This window comes from Puma concolor, chromosome A1 (assembly GCF_028749965.1).
Source record: "Puma concolor isolate L17-30 chromosome A1, mPumCon1.1.hap2, whole genome shotgun sequence".
Classification (NCBI taxonomy): domain Eukaryota; kingdom Metazoa; phylum Chordata; class Mammalia; order Carnivora; family Felidae; genus Puma; species Puma concolor.
This window is the reverse complement of record NC_141667.1, coordinates 48,786,200-48,810,000: the sequence shown is the minus strand read 5'-3', so window position 1 is coordinate 48,810,000 and position 23,801 is coordinate 48,786,200. Positions and strand designations below refer to the sequence as shown.

Here is a 23,801-nt window from a genome sequence, read left to right as displayed (position 1 = left end):
TCCTGCTCTCTCTGCCCCTCTCCCATTTGTGCTCTCTCTCAAAAATAAATGAACATTAAAATTTTTTAAATAATAAACACAGAGCATCTTCTATTAGAAAATCAAGTTTTATGAGATGCTAAAGAGGCCTCAGTTTAACAAAGTTGATTGACAATTAAAACCTGGTCAAAATGTGTAATTTTATGTTTATAAGCATTCCAACCAAAAGGTTTCTCCATGAAATAGAAGGGCTATGCTTCTACCAAGAAATTTCTTTCTAGTGTAAGTCCATATTTATCAAAACACCAAGTGGTTATTTACATGTGACTTAGTGAAGGCAAAAAAGTAACTCACAAAAGCAACCAAAAATGATTCCTATACCACAAGAACCAGTTATGGAGTTACTATGACTCCCTAAAATATTCACGAATACAGGGGTGCCTGGGTGTCTCAATGGGTCGAGCTCCTGGCTCTTTATTTTGGCTTGGGTCATGATCCCAGTGCTGTGGGACAGACCCATGTGTTTGGCTCCACCTGCTTAGGAGTCTCTCTCTCTCCCTCTGCCCCTCTCCCTCACTCACGTGATCTCTCTCTCTAAAATATATCTATATCTATATATAGACTTATATCGATCTATATAGATGTATAGATACATAGATATTTATGAGGATAAAACTGCTTGAGTAGTCAATGGCTGAACCAGTACCAAAGTAGTTTTAAAATGCCATTCCTTATCACTTGTAGCTACACACTAACCATCACTGCCATTAAACATTATACAACTAAATACATTACTAGCTAATGACACGTCTACTTTTTTTTGACAGCAAACATCACCAGACAAAGTGAAAAGCCAAGACTCTGAAGTCAGACACACCTGGATCCACAGGCTGCCCCTGCTACTCACTAGCTGATGAAGTTGGCAGGTTAAGCAAGCTGTCTACGCTTTTGCTGCATCATATATAAAGGAGAGATAAGAGGACCTCCTCAAAGGGTCAGTGTGAAGAATAAGAGATAACAGAGTAGGCACTTCTCACCGTGCTCAATACAAGCTATGGTGTTTGCATGGTTATTGTCAGTTGTTGTGTGTGCTGTTATGACAAACTACTTTCCGAGGATGGCCACAACACAATCTGTACTGGTTTCCTGTGACTGTCATAACAAATTACCATAAAACCGATGGCTTAACACATTGAAAAAAATACTACCTCACAGTTCTAGAAGCTAGAAGTCTGACACCAAGGTGTCAGCAGGGCTGTCCTTCCACTGGATGCCTAGAGGAGAATTCATTCTTTGACTTTTTCATCTTCCAGAGGCTATTAACGTCCCACGTGGGGGCATCATTCCAATCTCTGCCTCTGTGGTCGTACTGCCTGCTCCTCTTCTGTGTCAAATCTTCCTCTGCCTGCCTCTTATAAGGATATGTGTCACTGGATTTAGGGCCCAACTACGTAATACAGAATGATCTCCTCATATTAAGATCTTTAATTGAGATAAAGTCAAATATGGTAACATGTACAGTTTCCAGGGATTAAGCCAAGGGCATATCATCTGGGGGCCACCATTCAATCCACTACAATCTCCCATCCGACATTCTTTTCTAGAACCTTGCAACTCCCCCATGGAAAGGTACCATCCGTGTGCCCTTCCCTTGAATCTAAACAGGATTTTGTGTCTGCCTTCACCAACAGACTAAATCACAAGTGATGCTACCCAACATCTGAGTCTAGGTCCTAAAAGCAATACACACTCCCATCTTGTGTAAGTAAAACACACATTCTGGAACCCAGCTGCCATATGGATTAAAAGCCCAAATTAGCTGATATGGTGGGCCGTGTACAGATTTTCTGGCTTGCTGAGGTCCAAGTTCACAGATGTGGCCACACAGGAAGTAAATATGCCTCTAGATGATTCCAGCTATAGCTCTTCAGCCAAGCCCAGCCTTTGAGTCCTCCCAACTCAGATGCCAGATATCAGGGAGCGGAGAGAATCCATTCCCCTTGACCCCCATTCAAATTGGAGATTCCTGAACAAAATTAATTCCTGCTATTACATTAAGCCATTGGGTTCGGGGGTGGTTTGTTGGGTAGCAAAAGATAATGAGACCAATTAAATAATCCAGTAAATCCATTCATTAAATAATTGAATGATTGAAAATTTAAAAAATTTTAAAGGCCCATGAGATATACTCCCTGACACTTAGCATCTTGGATTTTTATCTAAATATAGTGTGAGCACACACACACACACACACATACACACACACATACACACACACACATACTTCTAAAGGAAAAAAAAAATGGTTAAATCTCTCTCATTCTGAGTCAAAGAGTGGGAGGAAGCAGTCATTAATTATGGAAACTGTCTGGGGCACCTGAGTGGCTCAGTCGGTTAAGCCTCCAACTTCAGCTCAGGTCATGATCTTGAGAGGTTCATGGGTTTGAGCTCCACATCGGACTCTGTGCTGATAGCTCAGAGCCTGGAGCCTGCTTCAGATTCCGTGTCTCCCTCTCTCTCTCAACTTGTGTGCGCGTGCTATCTCTCCCTCTCTCTCTCTCTCTCCCTCTCTCTCAAAAATAAATAAACATTAAAAAAAATTTTTTAAAAATATATAGAAACTATCTAAGGTCTGGAGGGAGGACCTTGTATTTCATCTGGTCCGAACTGCATATTTTACAGATTGAGACAATAAGGCTCAGAAATGGTCCAGGCCCTCCCCTCTCAACAGAGCTTTTTTTGCCCAACAAAGAGCCACCCTGATCTTCAAAACAAGATGGAAAATCTATCATAGTCTTACTACCTTCCCAGTTAGGAGTACTGAAAGGAGGAGAGGGGACTGAGAGTGGGGGGTGTGGAAAAGGAACAAAGATGTTTTAACCAGTTATTTGGAACCATTCGCTCATCAGGTTATAAGACACTTTCTTCTCTTTCTGTTGAATTGAGTTTTATTTGTTCGCTTTTTTTCTACCCTACTCCGATGGCTCCAGGTCCTAAACATTGTCTAGGACACAGAAATAAAAAGCAAAAATTACTGTACAGAGAGAAATAAAAAACTTTTTTGTTCAAAGATCTGACCTATCCAAAAGGCAGGTTAGTAGATTCTAGACCTGTTTTATAACAAAGAACTTTCTGCAATGATGGCAATGTCTTCTATCTGCTCTGTTGATGAGAGTAGCTACTAGCCCGTGTAGCTGTTGCATATTTGTGATGTGGCCCATGTGACCAAGGAACTGAATTTTTTTTTAACGTTTATTTATTTTTGAGACAGAGAGAGACAGAGCATGAACGGGGGAGGGTCAGAGAGAGGGAGACACAGAATCTGAAACAGGCTCCAGGCTCTGAGCTATCAGCACAGAGCCCGACCCGGGGCTCGAACTCACGGACCGCGAGATCATGACCTGAGCCGAAGTCGGCTGCTTAACTGACTAAGCCACCCAGGCGCCCCACAAGGAACTGAATTTTTAATGCTATTTAATTTTAATTCCATATCAGACAGTACAGTTCTAGACAAAGCATTTACAAAACTACTCTGAGCTCAGAGTACCCTAACTAATAACTCTCAGGCAACTCAAGTGCCCTGAAACCTCCTCGTAGATACCATGTTTTCTTCTTCAGTCTGAATAGCCCCTGCCTATGGTGGAAGAGTCCTTCAATCAAGTTCTCTGTAGTAACATACTCCCTTGAGATTCAAAACTTCTCTCCTATGATTGCTTAGTGCCTCAGTGATAGTGAGCAGTGCTCTAAGATCTGGCCATAACTTCCGATTTTGAGAGTAACTCAGAGTTCTGAGTAACAGAACGGTAACAGCCACACAACCTATAAGATCTGAAACTCCATGTGTGAGCAGCTACGCGTGATGTATGAAGACAAAAATATTTCCAGGGCGATTGCGGACATTCTCAATTTTTCTCAATTCCAGAATCATTCACAACAAATTCTGAGTATATGAAAATAGTAGTAAGTGGCAAAGGTCATGGGTATTATCCTAGGCTAACATTACATAGTAATTTGTTTGCAATTAGAGCTCAAGTTTCTCAGTCTGACCTCTCGAGAGTGTCTACGATTTGCACTGAGAGTGTCTATGATTTGCATTCTTTTGGACGTTTTGAGCATCGGCTTCCACTCTTTTCCTTCCCCACCCCATCTTTTGTCTCCAGGGGCCTGAGCTCTCAAAGCTGGAGCCCTAGTGTCTGAGGTTTCCCAACCAGGCTTAACACACTACTTCCAAGCTGCCGTCATGGGGTTCTCTGCTTTCAACATGACTCAAAAGTCCTTAGCCATCGTGTTACAATCAACTTAAGAAGTTTCTCAGTACCTTCTAGCTTTAGCTGACTCCTTTATCGATACTCTCTTAAAATATTTGTAATTTTTAGAACACACATTAGTGTTTAGAACATGTTTTAGAACATGTTACGTTCTAAACATGTTATGTTGAGAACATAAATTTGTAACAAGCTTGGCTTATAGCATTTTGCAGCAGTCACAATGACTAAAATCATCCTCGAAGATTTTCATTCTTTTAAAGGTACAAAACACAGCAGGCTTCAAAGCAAATAGGACATTATGGAGCCATATCCCAGGACTGATAGAACAGGTGACTTTTGTCTTTTGTTTTTCTGCTTCACAGTTTTCATGCTGCCTTAAAAAAAATAACATTTTGGCAACTTTCAGGCCGATGAATTTGAGCTAACAGATAAAAAGTGACCACAGGAGTCAAAGCACTGAGAGTCAGAAGCATGATGTTTTCAGTATAGAAACTGAAGTGGATGCTACTCACACACACGGTATATTCACTAACAGCATTAAACGAAAAGTCTAACTGAAGCCAATAATATCATTTTCTTTCATTTGCTGAGCAAATCTGTATATTAACTAGGATGACATCTCCTGCTTCAGTTCTGTTTCACACTCCATTATTACCCTTCTCTTCTCATGTAATTAAAATGTAGCAGGTAGCTGATACACAGGAGGGAGTGTCTGTATTAAAAATACCTTTTCATAATCAAATTCAAGTACTCATCTCATTTATGATCTGTCTACCTTAATAAATGAACTAATAGTTCATTTTAAAAGCCATATAAAGCTCTATTAACCCATCTTTACACATTTTAATTTAAAGTGACAGGCTATTCATGATTTTTTCCCATTCATTTATTCAATAAACATTTTAAAGACTATGTGCTAAACACGGTGCTTAAACTTGTGGGCTCAAATATGAATAGTTTAAGGTTCCTGTCTTCTGGAGCTCGTAGCCTAGTAGGAGGGAGGGACAGGAAAATAAATAAGTACAGGACTGCATGCCCCCCCCTCCCCCCACTGCTTGACAGCAGGAAAACCACAACACAAAAGAAAGAGTCATCAGCTTAATAGGGGAAGATTCCAGAGAATAAAGGAGAAGAAAGAGAAAAGCTTAAAAGAGGCAATGTTTACCGAAGATCCAAGGTAGATAGGCTTTTTGAGTGTATTTCCGACCTAATGGGAGGGAATCCTGGCCAGGCTGCTGAAAGAGCTGAACTCTGAGAACTGCGTGACTTTGTGCTGCCAGGGCACAGCTGATGGGGCATCTTACTGAGTCTCTAGGCATGCAAACACGTCACAATGTGGTGTGCAGCATCTGCTGGGCCAATGCACTTCCCTCTCTGGGATTCCACCTGGGTAAAAAGAGACTGGGGCAGGTACAGGCCGGGGCTGGAGGAAGGGCCATTTTAAAGGGAAGGACAAGGGCAGATGTGTGCTTACGTTGCAAAGAAGCAGAAAACGCGATGGCACAACCAAGGCAGAAGGAATCTGGCCTGCAAATAGCAACAAATGTCTCAGGGCAAGATGGATGTCATGTGGCCCTGTAAAGCCAGAGGGTGGACATCCCCAGAGCAGGCTTGGTTCCTGACAGCACTCTAGGTCTCTCTGCTGTGAGGTGCTCCCATCTACCCATTAGATTCCTCTCTCCTCCCCGGAGCATGTGTGTCCTCACTCCCCTCTACTTGAGTTAGTTTGACTAGGTCGCAGTTCCTTGAGCTTTCTCCAAACAGATGATATGTCGGCGTTCTGAGTTAAGGAACACACTGGCCGTTCTCTCTGGCTTTTACTGTTTTACAATGTGTCCAATTTACAAGTATTAGAATGCCTTCCTCTGACCCTCAGTGGATCTTTATCTTACTTTGGGGTAAATAAATCATGTTTTAGACATTGCACTGAACAAATTCAATTTGTCTTCATGAAAAATAGCACTTGGAAAATGGACAGTGTAGTGTCCTGATTAAGAGTATGGGCTCGAAAGCCAGACTCCCTGTGACCCAACCCCAGCTTCATGGCTTACTGACAGCATGACCTTGGGGCAAGTTATCATACTTCTTGGACTCTCTGCTCCCCTACCTGTAAAACAGGGGAAAAGTGGTGCCAAACTCATAGGGTGTTTATGAAGATTATATGGGAAAAATATTAAGTTCTGAGTTTCTATTAAACAAATAGACATTTCATTTCTTATATAACCATGTATAAAATGGTTTGACTTTTATCATTTTAATGAAGGAAAAGAGAAATATAAGTTAAGGTATCTATTAAACAAGGTATAGAAAACTATAATTTACTGAGGACCTACCAAGTGACCTGCACTGACCAGGTACTGGACATCCAGTATCTTGTGCATGTATCGGCACAAAGGCAATTTAAATTTGACAAGCACATACTGAAAGCTGACTGGGTACTGGAACCGGGTTGAGGTTACAAAGATAAATAGAACATAATCCCTGCTCCTGGGAAGTTCCCTGGCATGGTTAGGGCAATGCAGCTGGGTCAGGCAACCTCACTCTCCACTTTGGTTCCATCATCTGCAAAATGAGGAGGTCTGATGAGGTGACTCCTAAGCTTTTTATTTTGTCTAACAATGAATGATTTCATACTCAATTGTGCTAAGAGATCAGGCCATCTATTCATAATTCCCAAACCTTTTAAATTTTATCACTTACTAACCACTTCTGCTAAATGATATTTTAGATGATCAATACTGAGTATTTTGGGAGGTCTTCAGAGCCACATTATTTGGACTGGGTTGTTAGAATGTACTGGCAGTAGCAGCAGTCTTCTACAGAATGAGATCACACATGGTCAAGGCAAAATCCAAAAGACAAAACCACAGTGTTCTAACAGAAAGATACCTATGGTCTTATAGATACCTACTTCAATGCATTCATTTCTATACTGAGTCTCGGGGGAGGGGGGAAGTGATGTAGTTCATTGCCGGCTAGGCATCTAGTTCCCTGACATTCATGTTAAGATTTTTTTATTATTATTTTTAATTATTATTATCTAAGTAGGCTCCATGCCCAACATGGAGTCTTAAGTGGGGCCCGAACTCACAACCCTGAGATCAAGACTTGAGCTGAGATCAAAAGTCCGATGCTTGACTGAGCCACCCAGGTGCTCTCCTACTTTTTAAAGTAATCATCTCTTCACCCAACGTGGGGCTTGAACTTATAACCATGAGATCAAGAGTCCCCTGCTCCACCAACTGAGCCAGCCAGGATCCCCCTCATGCTAGAACTTTTTGTGTTACCCCACATTGGCTAACAGACCAGGTTCCAGAGGCAGACTGCTTGGATTCAAATCTTTACTCTGCCGCCTTAGAGCTGTGTGATGACAGATCAAGCTACCACCTTGTGAAGTTGGTACCCTATTATCATCTATTCACAGAAGGGTTAAGTTAGGTAATACTTACAAATTACAACAGTACAGTGCCTGGCACAAAATAAGCCTTCAAAAAGTTATGATGTTGATGGTGATAGCAACTGCTACCATAACTTAACATGTGCCAAGCTCCATTCTAAATAGCTTGGACTCATCACCTCATGTATTATTCACAAGAATCCTATGAAGAGGTAGGGGCTCTTACTCCCAGGAAACTGCAGCACAGAAGGCCGAGGAACCTGACAAAGTAAGAAACAGAAGCCAGATCTGTATCTAGAGCATCTCTCTCCAGAGTGTGTGAGCCCTTAACCACTCCACTATAATGTAGGGTCTCTCACGACTTTCTGTTGCCAATATTGAGCCTTTCTGTGGGTCAGAGGCTGCCATAAATGCTTAACACAAATGAACTCACTGAGTCTCCATGTCAACCTATGACACAGAAATCATTAAGTTTATATTAAATGTTTACATGAATACAACAAGGGGATAAATCAGAAGGTTGAGACAGTGGAGGGCGAGGGTCATAAGAGACAGTGCCAAGAGAAAGAAGATGAGGACTGAACATTCACAACTATCAGGGAACTACTTGGCACAGCAAACACCAATGGCTATCTCAGATGGGAGGGACGTTTGTGGTTCAGATGAGATAGGGTAGGCAACAAAGATAGTGCCCATTTTGCCAGCTTTAGAGTTTTGTTGAAGAGCCAGATCACTAGCGCAATTGGAGGAGGTTCATGAGAGACTCTTAAAAACTGAGAATAAACTGAGGGTTGATGGGGGATGGGAGGGAGGGGAGGGTGGGTGATGAGCATTGAGGAGGGCACCTGTTGGGATGAGCACTGGGTGTTGTATGGAAACCAATTTGACAATAAATCTCATATTAAAAAAAAAAAGAAGGAGGAGGTTCAGTGTAGTGGAAAGGGTTGGGCTTTGAAGGCAAACACTAGCTCTTTTACATCTTAGCTGTGTGTCTTCCAACATGTCACTTAACTTCTCTGAGCATTTTTTTATTAAAATGGAGATAATACCTAATTTATAGTTGTTGTGAGAATTAAATGAGATATATATTTTAAGGGCCAAGCACAGTGACTAACAGAATGAACTAAAAGAATAAATGTGTAGTAAATAGCAGTTCCCTTGGGCAGCACAGTGTGCGATGAACTAGGATAGTTTGACTTATAGGTCACAGTATTGGTAAGCCATACACTCTTCCATGGAGGGGAAAACTGAGAATACAAGTGTAACCTTGCCCACCTGCCTTATAACGAACATCAGAATATTCTGCTAAGAGCATAGGAGAGCAAAACCACTTGTCTTCTGATTTACATCTGGGATCAAGAAAACTTGGTTAGATGTTTGTCCAGATTGCTCTAACGGAAGGGTTCTTGCAGCATATATCCTTGGGGATGGCATAGAAGTCTGACTACAGAGTAAAATTCTGGATATCCAATCTTAGATAAATTGCCAAATCCCAGAAAAACCTTCATATGACATCATTCTCTTGGTTCATTCTTACTCAGAAGGTTTGATTATACTTTCAACTTTCCCAAGTTGCAAATTATTGAACATTTTAGACGTACAAAATAATCACTCTTTTCTGTTGATGATATTTTAAAATCCATGCATAAAATGCTTGACTCTTATCCCACTGATTCCCTTTGCTCTTTCACCCCACATTCTCCAATATAAAATTGGTTAATACCTTACTCTTTCTCACGATCTTCACTGTCAGTAAATTACTATTTGTGGAATAGAATGATAATTCTAAAAGAATAGGTTTTATACTGTGATTGATGGAAAAATATGCTTTTAACTTGCAGGGAAAGATCAATTTTCTGACACTTCAGCTTTATATGCTCAAATGCATTACTATTATAAAGCACCAATTATGGCTAATAATGGCATTATTCTCAACTCAGTAAGTACTTGGTTTGGTAAAGCTTTAAGAACTCTCAACTTTGGCAATCAATTTAGTTAACTACAGGAAATAGCCTATTTCAAATAGATTATTACCTTACTGTCATATTGCTCCCCAAGCTCACATACAATCAAAGTGAATTGTCACTCAATATACATTTACATATACCTTTCCCTATTAAGCTTGCCAAATAAAACACACTCCAGAAGCCATATGTGTATGATGCCAGTTTTAAAGATTTGAGTTCATATCCTCCACCACATTCACCCCAAAATCTTTCAGGTTCTAGAAATTAACTTCATAAGAGATTAGGTAAAAAACACAGAAATAGGGGGTTAGGGGGTACATGAGTTCCAGCTAGGTTCCAATGGGAAAGTAATCAATTCTATCTTGCTCTTGGACCCCCCACCATCCAACTATCTCACCAGCGAGAACCTGAGAATGTTCCAGAATATCTTCCAACCCTTTGTCTTCTACATCCAACCAGTAGTTGAGGTATTTATTCAACACCATCTTTTAAATGTCTTTTCCATCTTTATTCTCCATTCTACTGCCCTAGCCTCAGTCTTATTTAACACTGCAAAACAAACGTTTCTCCACTTTGTAAGTTCATGAATTATAAAATAAAAACATCACAGAACATGCACATCAACAAATGGCAATTGTGGTCACTTGGACATAGGACCAAAGGGATCCTGGATACCTCTTAGAACCATAATCTCTAAAAAGATTCAGCACTCAGTCTTCTCAAAGGGAGTCTGTCTGGGAAGTACAGACAAAAATTCTTATCTTGGGTAATGAGTGTAATAAGAAACAGAGAAATGGAGTTACAGGAGGATCCAGGGTTTTCCCAGGCAGCTATAGGAGCATCAGGCAGATGGAGAAAAGTAGCCCAAACAGAAGATACTTCCCCCGAAAAGGCAGGGAAGCATGCCTCTGCACTGTGTGTTAAGGATAAAAATAAACTTTATAATCCAGAAAAGGCAAAAATCCACTATCTTATTTGGGATTTTCACATGAAAATCTCACTGGTAACTTACTGTAATATGGTCACATTGCTCTATACAATAGGATTTATTTTTATGGCCAATCTAATTATTTGCTTTTGACATCACAAGAAAGGAAAGTAATCTCAAGGCAGCAGATTACTATCCACTAGGCTTTCACTAAAAGTGAAAGTACTTACAATGCCAGAATCTCTAGGAAATCTAAAGGGGAAAAAAAACCCGCAGAATGACTCCAGAAATCGTATTTCCAGGATTTTCTTTTCATTTGAACTTCAACAAGTAAATGTTCAATGTGTATAGTACCCTTAAGTACCTATAGCAAGAATTTCTTCAAAGAAGCATAAACACAATTTTTACTACAAAAAAATGAAACATGGCTCTGCTCTCATTTCCATCCTGCTCTGGCAACGGCAAAGAGAATCGCCCTTCTAAAAATCAAGGAGAATCTCAATTAAACATAGTAATGAGCTAGCCGGCATATACAGACCGTTAAAACTCTTAACTAATTCACAAAGCCTCATTTTACTCAGATATTTCTACCCTCCACTTCACAAAATCTTTCACAATCACTACTAAACTTTGGGAAAACTTAGTACTTTGAATTTTTCCCATATTTCTTCCTGCATTATTTACTCAGAGGGCTTAGAAACTACAGGATACACAGACACGGTTATCAAAATGAAGGGAAACCATATGAGAGACTGTAAAGGAGGGAAATGCCTCCAAATCGAATTACCAGCCTTTGGGAACTAGAGATGAGATAGAGGTGGATCCCCAAAAGTAATGTGAACAGAAATACTTTTAACCAAATGCCAGGCTACAAGATCTTTTGAATCCTACTACCACTACTTTTCCACATTCCTTTTTCTTTGTCCACACGTTCCCTTCCCTTCCCCCAAGAAGGGCTGAAGAAACATGTGTTTTTACTTACGATTGTGAAGTTCATGACTTTGAGAATCCAGATGGTCATGGCCAAGTTCACCAGTATTAAAATCATCAGGAGTAGGACAAAGAAATACAGGCATCTTTTCCGCCAGCCATAAATGCCCACCTTGTATACTTGTGGCCCCTCAGAGCTGGGCATGGAGCTCCGGTGGTGTGTGTACTGTTCCTGAGGCATCTGAAATAGACAAGGCAAGAGAGACGCACTCACGTTAAACTGCTGAGAGGAAGAAAAAAAAAAAGAAAAAAAATCAGCTGATGAAGAGATATGGCTGGCTGCCGTCTGTACGTTTCCATCCTCCTGACAACTCCAAAAGTCAGTTTCCCCTGGACAAAAGTATCTCCTCTGGACACTGTGTTAGTCCCCTCATTTTACACAGTCATCTCTCATGATGTATATACCGAGACATCCACAGGTGCGCATACCCTGGGAGGAAGAGACCCTTAGGAAGCCATTTTCCAAATGATTCTTAGAATTCCAACCTCTTCGTGAGGGAGATGCTCAACCGCCTACCAAAGTCCTGAGGGCAAAATTTAGAATTTGTCTGAGAAAATAAATGAACCCCAACAGTTCATCGCGGTGGTATAATAAATGCTATTCAACTAATTTATTTGGTGTGTGTGGGGGGTGCTAAATGGTCTCAAATGCAGTCATTCTGTACTGCCAAAAAGTCGGGGAAAAGTAACAATTTTTATCTTCTCCCTATTTCAGAGTTCAAAGTGATGCTGATGGGCATAGATTAAGCCCCACCGGACTCAGAAATCTTCAAATGGTAGCTGGTGCTTAAATGCCTCCCTTAACAGTAACCTCATTACGTGATGAATTAGTCCTTAGGAGTTACAGGATTCCAATTGTGATCAATCAATTCACTTATTTAATAAACATTAAAGAGGCTCAAAGTCAAGGAAGGTGTGAAAATGCCTTCCAGGAGCTCGCAGGTTAATGGGAGGAAAGAACTCATTAAGTAGTGATTACAGCACAGTGAGATAAGTTAGAAAAATATTTGTCAAAGTTAAGTAATATATTAATCCTCCTTAAAGTAAGGAAGCTTTCCTTAAACCCCGCTGTTGACACAAAAGATCTTTCTCCTACCACCACTGCTTAAGTATCAACACAAATCTAAGTAAACTTATTTCAATAAAATTCTAAAACCAAAACTGAATTTAAAATTAAATACGAACAAATCAACCAATGTGTGTCAATCAAAATGGACAATAACTGACTTCTACAAAGGTTGATGATTTCCTAAAACTAAGTGACATAATGTGGTACCAAGGACTTTAGCACAGCATCTTCTGAGTCTATCATCCCTATTCTGCCATGAGCCATGTGACAAAATGGCCCCTACTGTTTTTCTCTATTCAAATACTTGCACAACCTTTCTTTTGGGATTTTTTACTTCATTTGCCCTTCACGTAAGCATACTCCATTCCCTAAGAATAAAGCTTGCCTCTTTTTATTTTCATCTTGGTCAAGATCAATGAAATGTGTTGTATGCAGTACCAAAGTGACCATGGTGACAAACAAAACGTGGGCTCTGAAATCACATCATTGGTTATTAATTCATCTTCCAGATGGGCTGGGATATGATTACTTTATAGTTTTTAGATAATCATTAAAATGTACACATAAAATCTAAAAATCCCCTTGAGAACTCAAGGCCTTTAAACATCACTGGTATTCTGAAAAGCCTAGTGAATTCTTATTTATGATCAACGGAAATGCTCAATGAAGTCCTACATGACATCTGTCTTGTTTTGGACACTATCCTAGCGCCAAAATCAGGTCCTAATATAAATATTTATTTAAATATATGTGTATGGAATGAATGAGTGAAAAAACAAATACATAAATGACAAATGAATGATTTCCCATCTAATATGAAATCCTCTGCCATCTGGGAGTGTATAGAAGCTTAAGTCCAACACCACAGGAAAATTAATTTTTAGTATCCCTGCACATTTTCACTTAGGCTTCCAAAGCGCTGGGTTCCCAACCAAGCAGTGAAATTTATGCTACAAGAGGATCTCCATTTCATAACTCAGCTCCTTATAATTCTATAGATCAGGGCTGTATTGTAACAACATAGAAATGCAACAAAGTCATTTCTCGTTAACTCTTTTACACACCAAGATCCCTTAGAAGGAGAAAGAATGTCTTATAAGTTTGAAGGAAATTACGCCTTTATTTCCTATTAAAACATATTCTATAAATTAAAGAAATGATCACATAATTGTAAAATCGTATCTGCAAGGTCCTTTAACTCCAATGAACTAATTTTATGAATGAGCTGATTTAAGCCTAGAGTTGACCAACTTGTGCAGGAATACAGGGCTTATAGCAGGGCAAGGACAAGAATAACTGTACTGGACTCTAGTAGGTATGATGAACAATGAGAAATAAGAGTACAGAAGCTAGACATATTGCCACCACACCAGCTGCTTTTTCTTTGACATTTGCCACAACCAATGTGGGAATTACGTAATTTAGCTATAAAGTGGAAACAACATGTTCAATAAATATTTAGAAGACTCTAGAGATACGGATATCACACTTGTGACTTTTTTTTTCACACAAAGATTGTTATACCTTGACGAAATGCAGTGACTGTCTCTATTAGGGTTTCTCAATCCTGGATACATATCAGATAGCTATGGAGGCTTTAAAAACACCTATTAAATAATAGGTGTCTATAAATAATAATCACAAAGATAGGACTCAGGCATCAGCATTTTTAAAGTGTCCCATGTAATTTGGTATAGACAAGGTTGCATACCACTTGTCCAGAATAATCCTCCCTCAGCCTTGACTATGCATCAGGCTCAAAAACAAACTTTTAACAAATACAAGTTCTGAGCTCTATGATGGAGTTATAATTGCTTAAAAAAAATAAATAAATAAATAAATAAAATTAATTAATTAATTAATTAAAAAAACTCCCTAGGCTGTTCCAAGCATTTGGGATTACTTCTCTAAAAACTGGCCTTCAATATATTTTTTAATAGTATGACCACTGCAAGAGAAAAAGATTGCAACAAATTCTAGAATACGCAACAGTAAAAAAGCAGAGCTTCTCTGAGGGCTTGGCAGGACTCTTGCGCTCCTAGGGACCACTGGTATTGACCACCATGTTTACTGACTAGCTGAGGAGCTTGAAGCCAGGAAGGAGAAGTAGTTCTCTTTCAAGTCACACAACAAATTAAAGGCTGAGTGGGGATCAGAATTCGGACCCCTCATGAATGATGTAGTGGCCTATTCTGTACGTAACGAGGGCTCTTAAATCTCTACCACACCAACTGCCTACTTAAATAAGCCACGTAAAACAGAATACTCCAGTTTGCAACTCAGATGGTAAGGGAAGAAGGAAAGAACAGGGAAGGGAGTGAGCAATTTTGTATGAATGGTTACAACAGGAAGCAAAGCCAACCAAACATAAGGAAATGCATACATCTGTTACCAATAATCCTGCCGAGAAAGGGAAAATTTAGATATGCTGAGTACACTAATTTTTCTAGTCAAAAACTGAAACATGTTGAGATGATAAAAATATAAAAAGAAAGATAGTCTCCAATCTGTGTTTCTTCTTGATCCTCCCCAGGAGAAATCCTTCCAGGGAATCAAGTTTCAAGTCCTCTCTTGTCCAGGTTCCTTTCATGACTCTGGGAGGCACCCTAGTAATACATTAATAGCACCATACAATTTTTGTTAAATGGGCTAAAGTTAAGATGTTTTAATTACAACTAGTTAAGACTGTGTATTTTTCAAATTCCCTTTAGGTTGGGTGGCTTTGGAGGATTTACATTAAGTTTGGAGGTCCAATTAACAGGAAGGTGAATTGGGGGTTCATATGGTTTGGGTACAGTAATAAGTATTTACGTCATTTGCAGACACTTCCTTGTAGAGGGTACATTATTTCTAGTCCTCCTCATGTAGCAATGTCTTCCAGAAATTCTTCTTCCACCCTTGGTGCCAACTCACCGAGTATGGTGTCATGAAGGTAAAGAACCCAAGTACACCTTGTGATGTAAACGTATCCTGTGATGGCCAGCACCAGAAATATCTGGGTAGTAAAGAGCCAGATGCCAGCTGGACTTTTTTTTTTCAATCATTAGATATGTAAAATTTCAAGTGAGATCCAATTCTCACTGACACTTAGTCAAAACAGAAATTCTCTCTTGACAAGAATATATCCAATTCAGCATATAAAATTATAGGTGCTCCATACCGTTTTTATTTTTTATGGGAATCATGGAAAATAGAATGAACCAGAATTCTTAACGTTTGCAGGTTATGTGCACTGTGTGTTTATATTCTGTTTGTAAAGTTGCATGCTTTACACATCACCATCAGCAGTAATAAAATCTCAGTTCTGTTGAAATTGCCATAGGAAGCAACGATCTTTCTATTGTCTATACAAGAAAGTGATAGTGCTAAACAGCTGTCATATGAAGAGGCAATCTACGGCTATGCAACCAAAAAGTATGGAAAACGTATGTCAGTTAATTATTAACAATATCATTTTTCTGGATTTTATGATAGGTCTTTTAAAAATTAATGATTTCTTTTCTCACCCTAAACATATTCATGTTTTTAATTTTTTTGTATTTATATTTTTTTAGTTTATTTTTCCCATTAAAACATCCCCCCAAATTATTTAGGCTTCAGGCCTCACAAAACCTGGATCCTCCCCTAGCCCCTGCCATAAAGGACCCTAGGCATACGGCAAGCCCTCAGTGGGACACCACTGTGGGACATCACTGCTTAGCTGAACACACTGCAAGGCACTGTTATCGGTCTTCCATTAGGAGTGACTTTTGGACTTCGCAGTGGATAAGAACCACTCCAGGGTAATTGATGAAATGCACATTCCTAGGTGCATTTATGCCCTAATTCAGTAGGGCATCTCAGGAACCTGTGTTTATTAACAAGCACCAAATGATTTTGATAGATGTGGCTCAGAGACCATGCTTTGAGAACATGAATTTAGACCTAACATAGAGATACATCCCTGGCCCAGTCATTGGCTCACCCATTTTCCTCCTATGTCTATATAGACTATATATAAATATACATATATAAATATGAAGGCTGGCAGAGTAAAAAATATATATATACATATATGTGTATGTATATGTGTGTGTGTGTGTGTATAGACAGAGAGAGAGGGAGGGAGAGGGAGAGAGAAAGAGTCATATTTTTTTACTGTGTCATCCTTCATTTTCACTGCTTTCCTACACTGGTGCTTCCATTTCCACCATCCTCTTTCAGCAGGATACTGAATATTATGCTCTTTACAACCTTTGGGGTCTTGGTTTTTAAACGTGCAGGTATCTTTTCTGCCATGAGAAAGAGATCTCAGCTTACATGCATCTATATCTATTGTACCGCGCATGTGAATTTTAAAAAGGGGTCCCTCTATCCCAATACCGTCTTCTCGAGAATCATAAGACTAGGACTTTCCATCAGTCTTTGGGAACCTCTTTAATTGTTACACAACATATTTTACAGTGATATGTGTAATCTCTCTGAATGTATCCTAAATGCTTTTAAGTATGTAAAACTTTTAACTCCAGGAGCACCTAAACAACGGTATGTTTATGTGTGTATGTAATTATATAAAATATGTGTGTGTACATGTGCGTACATGCATACACTTATTCAATGAAAATGAAGCCAAAACAACATAACCAATGCACATCCTCCAGTAACACAAATCTATAAGATCACAAGTAAAAGAAAGTAAATTTACACAATTTGACTCCCTTTCCAAATACACATGTGATTATACTGATGTCAAAAGTAGGCTTAGATCTAAAGCATTATTCTATTCCTTTATGAGCCCATTTTCAGTGTTCATTTGTTTATAAACAAATCCAGTTGACTTATAGATCATCTATGCCTTGCGCACAAAATGCAAGGGAATTGTATTTCTCATAGAATGAATATAGTGGAACTTACTGTTGTTTTGCCCTTAGATAGGAAGGAACTACATAGAGTCAAGGTCATACCATAATATAATAACCAAATATCATCACGGGTTAATTAAGTAGCTGCTACATATAATAGATGCTGAGTTTCCAAAAGAGGTCATTTTGGATGCACATATTACTAAAGCATGGTTTTGAAAGCTGCAGTCTCATGGTCTCACACATTCAAACATTCTTACCTGGGATCACATAACACTAGAGAATCAAGGCCTGATCCTAATTTGTCAGCCTTCAGGACAGTATCCTTTCACAAGACCTCTTCTTAGGGTGTATAGCCCTATTTGTTTCCCTGTTGCCATTGCAGCCATCACCAATAGCTTAGTGACTTTCTGATAGCCATGAAGCTTTTCTGAATGGACTCACAAATGCCCAACACCAGTCATAGGAGCCACTGGAGGATTTGTACAAATCCCAAGTTTATGGTGAAATCATTACAAAGACCTTTAAGTCAGGCCAGACTAGCTGGCCCCTGAACCCTGTAGCTATTGCTCCCGAGGAAGCTGAATTATATGTTCAGCTTAAGGTCACCAACACTAAGCTTCAGAGTGATGAGCCCCACTTCTTTGACAAACCTTTGACATCCTAACACGGAAAGATGATCATACTCAAGTGATCATACATTTCATACATGTTGACTTCCCTTCCTCAATCTAACTGACACCAAATAGCTACTAGCCAATCTCAAACTGCCCCAGTTCTTAGATTTCATCAGTTGCTATAAGGTGGATGGAAGGTCCTGGGGCAGAAACCCATACAGCTGGCATACTTTGTGAGGCTGAGTACATATTCGAATCTAATACTGCTGTAAGTCCTCATTTGTCTGTGCTCAGTGTTTTTATTTCCACAGAGATCTTCTTCAGGAGAAGAACAAATGTTGTCCTTTTCTCTCCCCAAATAAAAGAGATACCTAGAGAATAGTTAGAGCATCTGCATTATCAATCTGCTATGGAGAAATGCATTATGTTTTGAGAGCTGGTTTTAAAATAACTAGTAAACTTTCTAAAGACACATATAAGGCCACAGAGTTTCCTGATGATTTTTCTTTTGGGCCTGTAAAATTTTAGACTATGATCTGCTCTACTAACAAGGTAGAGTTGAGAACAAGGAGGTACTGGCATGCATTTCACTCCTGCTTGCCAGACTCTTCTGCCCACTAGGCTTTATAAATATCTTGTTCCATAAGGGAATTTATAGGGATGCCAAGGAGTGCAAGTCTGTAAAGTTACGCATAAGAGGGAAGAAACACGGCAGAGCACGGACCTGGCCTTCAAAGGGAATTCCCAATCACAATCTATTTTTTCAGCAAGAAAAAATATTTTGGCCACTAAGTTCCAAGTACCACAGCAGGTCCTAGAGATACGTAGGTCTTCAAATGAAGGAGGAGGATCGTATTTCTGCTTTCTTCAAGCTTGTACTTTCATGGGAGAGATGGACAATACTCTTGCCAACAGATTAAGCCATTAGATCTAAGTTAGGTGTTAAGAAGGAAATGAAGAGGGTTCCTTAGGAGAGGATGGAGAGTGATCCACTCTGATCATGGAAGGCCATTCTGACAAAGGGACAATTAAAAAGGAGAACACATTTTTCAACAGAAGACACAGCAAGCATTCTGGCCATAACAGCCTGTTTAAATTAAGCAGGGTTGGTGGCAAAGCTGGTGCTGAATGAGCTCAGTGGACAGACTAGTTTGCAGACAGAGACTCTGGCCCACCTGGACACCTTGTAAGTTATGAAAAGGAGTAATGACTTAAAATGGCCCAATGAATAACTACCATCTTATTTAGAAATAAGACCAATAAGACAAATCACGGGAGCTAGGGTTTGTTGATAATGATGCTGCATGTTAATATCTCCAGTACATTTACAAGTAAACATGAATCACATCACTGTGTACGAATCTAACCAGTTTATGTAAATAGCAGGACTGCATTCCCCCACAGCTGCATCACAGTATCTAGGGTTTGTGTGAAATCACAGTCATTTTGGATTATCTTGGCACGAAAATAGTTTTCCATTAGCCATGTTAATTTTGAGGTCTCTGATTTCAAACTATCTGCTTTCCAGGGTTGTTTTCCATCAGCCATCCAGATAGCACATTAGTCTTGGTTTGTTAATATTTGGCACAATTTAGACAATTGTAACAAACTCATCACTTTCGGTTGTGATTTAACAATCAGCACTTTTCTTATAAAAATTCATCTGTAAGAACAAATGCTTGTTTATGTGAAACAGTCTAAGAATGGCATCTTCTGTTTAAACACGTATGTGGATTAATTTAAAAGTTAGGTATTCCACAGTTTAGTTTTCTAAGAATTGGAATATGTAAGTGTTGAACAATTTTTACTGAAAAAAAACTAGACGAGTGTATGTTTTTAAAAAAAGCTTAAGAGTACACATTTAAAACCTTCTTTTGTTGTTGTTCACACTTCCAGTTTCCCTCCACAGAAGTGACTATTACTAGTTTTTTTATCTTTATAGAAATTTTGAATAAATATGCAAGCTTTATTCAATATGTACACACGTTTAAATTTTCCCTTTTTACACAAAGAATGGCATATTTAAGGCTCTTTATTGTTCTGAATCTAACTTGGTTAGATTCTGAATCCAACTTAATATAGCCAAGGGATAGTCCCATGAAAATATACATAAATTTGTATTTTTTAAGTTAAACAGTTTGAAATTATATGGATACATGATATTTTACCTAGCCAACATGTTAGTTATGAGCATTGGGGTTGTTTCCAATAATTTTCTGTCACCAAGGCTTATTTTAACAAATAAGTACTTATCAGGGATTCTCATGACATTAGCAGTAAAAAGATGCCCTGTTTCTTGGACCTTCCATTCTAGTGGGGAAAACAATCAACAGATAAACAAACCAAAATGAAATTTTAAACTTATCCTTGAGAAGGCGGCTTAGGAAGAAAAAAAAAAAAAAAGAACGAAAGAAAGAAAGCAGGAGGAAAGGATAATGAGCGGGAGCCTCTTGTCTCAAGGATGGTCAGGAAAAAACTCTATAGTGGAAAGATTTGTGACAAAAGCATCAAGTGAGAGAGCAAAGCATGAAGACATCTGGGGGAAGCACTCTGGTCAGAGGAAACAGTATAAGCACATGCAAAGGCACTGAGGTGGGAATTCAATGGGCAAGTTTGAAGGACAGTGTGGCTAGACCAGAGCAAAGAAGAGGGAAAGTGTTTGAGAACCAATTTGGGAGTGCAGGCAGAGGGGTGCACACTGGGTCTTATAAGCCACTGTGAAAATCCTAAGGAGGGTACTGATTATGCTGTTAACTATCTGAGAACCGAGGCATCAGAGGAAGAGGGTCCGATCTTTGCTTCGGGATCTGTAAGGAAGAGAGTACTGCAACAAGAATGCAGATAGAGAAACCAGGCACCTGTGATTACTGCTATTGCTCAGGGGCTGGTGGGGGCAGTAGCCCAGACTGGAGCAGCGGTGAGAGAGAAGTTGGTGAGGTATGACTGTATTTCAAGTCTTTTTGGAAAGTAGAGCTAACAGCATTTGCTGCTTCCAGAGACACAGGGTGAGGGTAAGAAAAGGAGAGGAGCTGGGGAATGCCAAGGGTCTGGTGTGAGTAGCTGGGTGAAGGATGGTACCATTCGTCATGTTGGGGAACACTAGGAGAATAGTGGGCTCGCCGGCAGGTGGTGGATGGAGTGTACAGAGGGGAGAGAGAGAGGTCAAGTTGATTCTGAAATGCATAGAAGAATCCATGGGGGTGGAGTCCCAAAGGCACTTTGAAAGGAGTCTGGAATTCAGAGGAAAGACTGGGCTTAGAGATTAAATATTCAAGTCTCCTGTATATGAATGTTATTTAAAGCCCCAGTAACGTAGCATGCATGTTTCATCTATGTCCAAATGTGCCTCAGAGAAGTCCTGAGAAATTGAATTGCTAGGTCAAGCTGCGTATGTGTGGGGAGTGGGGGTGGGGGGAGGGGACAGTGTTTCTTATAGATATTACCAAAGTTCTCTTCCAATGTATAATATGCCTTATACTTACATTCAAAAGGTTTATTTCTGATCAACTGGAAGATATTTCAGTATAATTGCGACCATTATTTCTCACCATCTCTGAGAGTTAGAAGTATGAAGTGCCAGCTAAGGTAGTTTTAAATGGAAATATATTTTTGAAACACACACACATATTTGTACTAGGGACCATTAGATACATGAGCTAATACATTCTTGGCAATACCCTGGAAGGTGAATATTATTAAAATCATTTCATAAATTAAGATTCTGAGGTACTACAGAGTGAAGGAAAGTACTCAAGGACAGCTCTAATTAGTATGCTGGTTAGGGTCTGGACTCAGAGTGAGGCCCAGTGTTCTTTCCACCGCATATGGAATGTGGCAAAGACTTGCCTTTCCCTGAATGTAACATGAGGTGTTTAGAATTAGCATCCTTGTGTACTTACTGCCGCATGCGCTTAAAATGGCGTAAGCACGGCCACCGCCTGACAAGTCTGTGTTTTCCTTCAGATCCTCCCAAGCTACTGTTCTGGGCATTTGGAATACATCAGTGAGCTGAAACACAGATGCCTAATCTCACGGCAGTGGTGAGAGGCAGTGAAGGGGGAGACAGATAACAAATATGAAACCAAAGTATATTACACTTATGTTACAGGGGACAAGTACTAGGGGTAAAGGACTCCCCCTGATCAAAAGACAGGAAAAGGGGGATCGGAAGTATGGGGGTTGGGGGAATCAGAGCAGGTTCGATTCTTAAAAGCATGGGAAGGGTTAAACTCATGGAGAAGGTAATATCTTAAGAGACTTGAAGGAATCTGGAGAGTCACTGAAGCTTTGGCTGTGCATAAAACGTGGACATCATTGTAACGTGGTTCTTGATGCTCCAAAGTGATGACTAAAAGAGAACATGTAAACTGAACACCCTTAAAGAGGAAAGATAATTTCAAACACCTGACCACAATTTTAATCGTATCATTTTCACATGTGCACTTGGCATGCATCTACCCATCAGAGCCTCACCTATGGTCAGATTTTGTTTTTAAAGAATGTGACTTTTTAATGTTTATGTGAACAGTGAGGGAGGGGCAGAAGAGAGGGAGACAGAGGATCCAAAGCAGGCTCCGCGCTGACAGCATAGAGGCAGATTCAGAGCCTGAACTCACAAACCACAAGATATAACCTGAGCTGAAGTTGGATGCTTAATCTACTGAGCCACCCAGGTGCCCCCATGGCCACCTTTCTTAACAGGAGTGACAGTCCTTTGCAGCAAACCAGCTGTGTCATACAAGACCAATGTTTCTTAAATCCCTGTGACGACTCCAACCAGAATCAGTAATGAGGATCCCAGTTGAGCGTCTAGAACTCTTCTGTGACTTGGGGATCAAGCCATGTAATAATAATGAACATGACTCAAATACTTAAGACCGGACAATGAGATGCAAGCTGGAAGGGGACACAAGCAATATAAAGTTGAAATCATTATTTAACAGGAAGAAAACCAGGTTCAGGGAGACCAGAGAGTAAGTCAGAAATAAGGCCAAAGTGGGCCAGAGAACCACAGGCTTCCCACAGATCCGGGCTTTGGTCTTTTCAGCTGTTTGACATCACTTTCATCAACCACCACAGGCACACCTTGGGAACAAAACCCAACGGCAAATCACAACAAACCCATTGGTTTGCTAGCCCAAAGAAAGCATGCAAATCTGATGACAAATGCTTGTTTAATGGTTACCATGTGCCAGACACTGTTCTAGATGCTTTACTGAACCTATATAATTCTCACAGTCATGTAATTATGAGGAAGGCACTATTATTATCCCCACTTTACAGCTGAGGCAACTGAGAAACAGAGAGGTTAAGTCATCGACCCAAACACAGTTGGAGTGTTAAAGCAAGAATTTGAATTTAGATTGTCTGGCTGAAAAACCAATCCTCCTAACTCATGTTAAATGATTCCACACAAAAGTGTCTACTTGGTCAGAACAGCCTGATGACTAATGAAAAACATGTTTTTGTGACAGTTTGAGCGTGAATTTCTCAACATGGATATGAACTGTAAGACAATTCATCGATACTACAAATACTATGGCAACAGTAGTTGCTGCGGTACATGTTCCTTAAGTACAGGCATCTTTCCCAGGTAATAAGCCATCTTTGATTGTGTCTCTGGAACCCACAAACTTTTACAGCACATGAAAAACAGCTACAACAAATTAGGTGCATCTTTTAATAGTGATTCAATAGTTCCATAAATTTAGAATTGATCCAGTAGATTTTCCCTTGACAATTGTG

At 39.7% G+C, this 23,801-nt stretch overlaps 1 protein-coding gene across 5 annotated transcripts in view; it reads right to left on the bottom strand.

Moving 5' to 3' along the window:
- The window catches only part of SGCD (sarcoglycan delta), a 942,805-nt gene that overhangs the window by 355,618 nt on the left and 563,386 nt on the right, over positions 1–23,801 (bottom strand). For all 5 annotated transcript variants that reach the window (XM_086701802.1, XM_086701859.1, XM_086701932.1 and 2 more), the window contains one exon: positions 11,522–11,710. In XM_086701802.1, the coding sequence (XP_086557928.1) occupies positions 11,522–11,710 (189 nt within the window). The remainder of the gene's footprint in view (positions 1–11,521; positions 11,711–23,801) is intronic.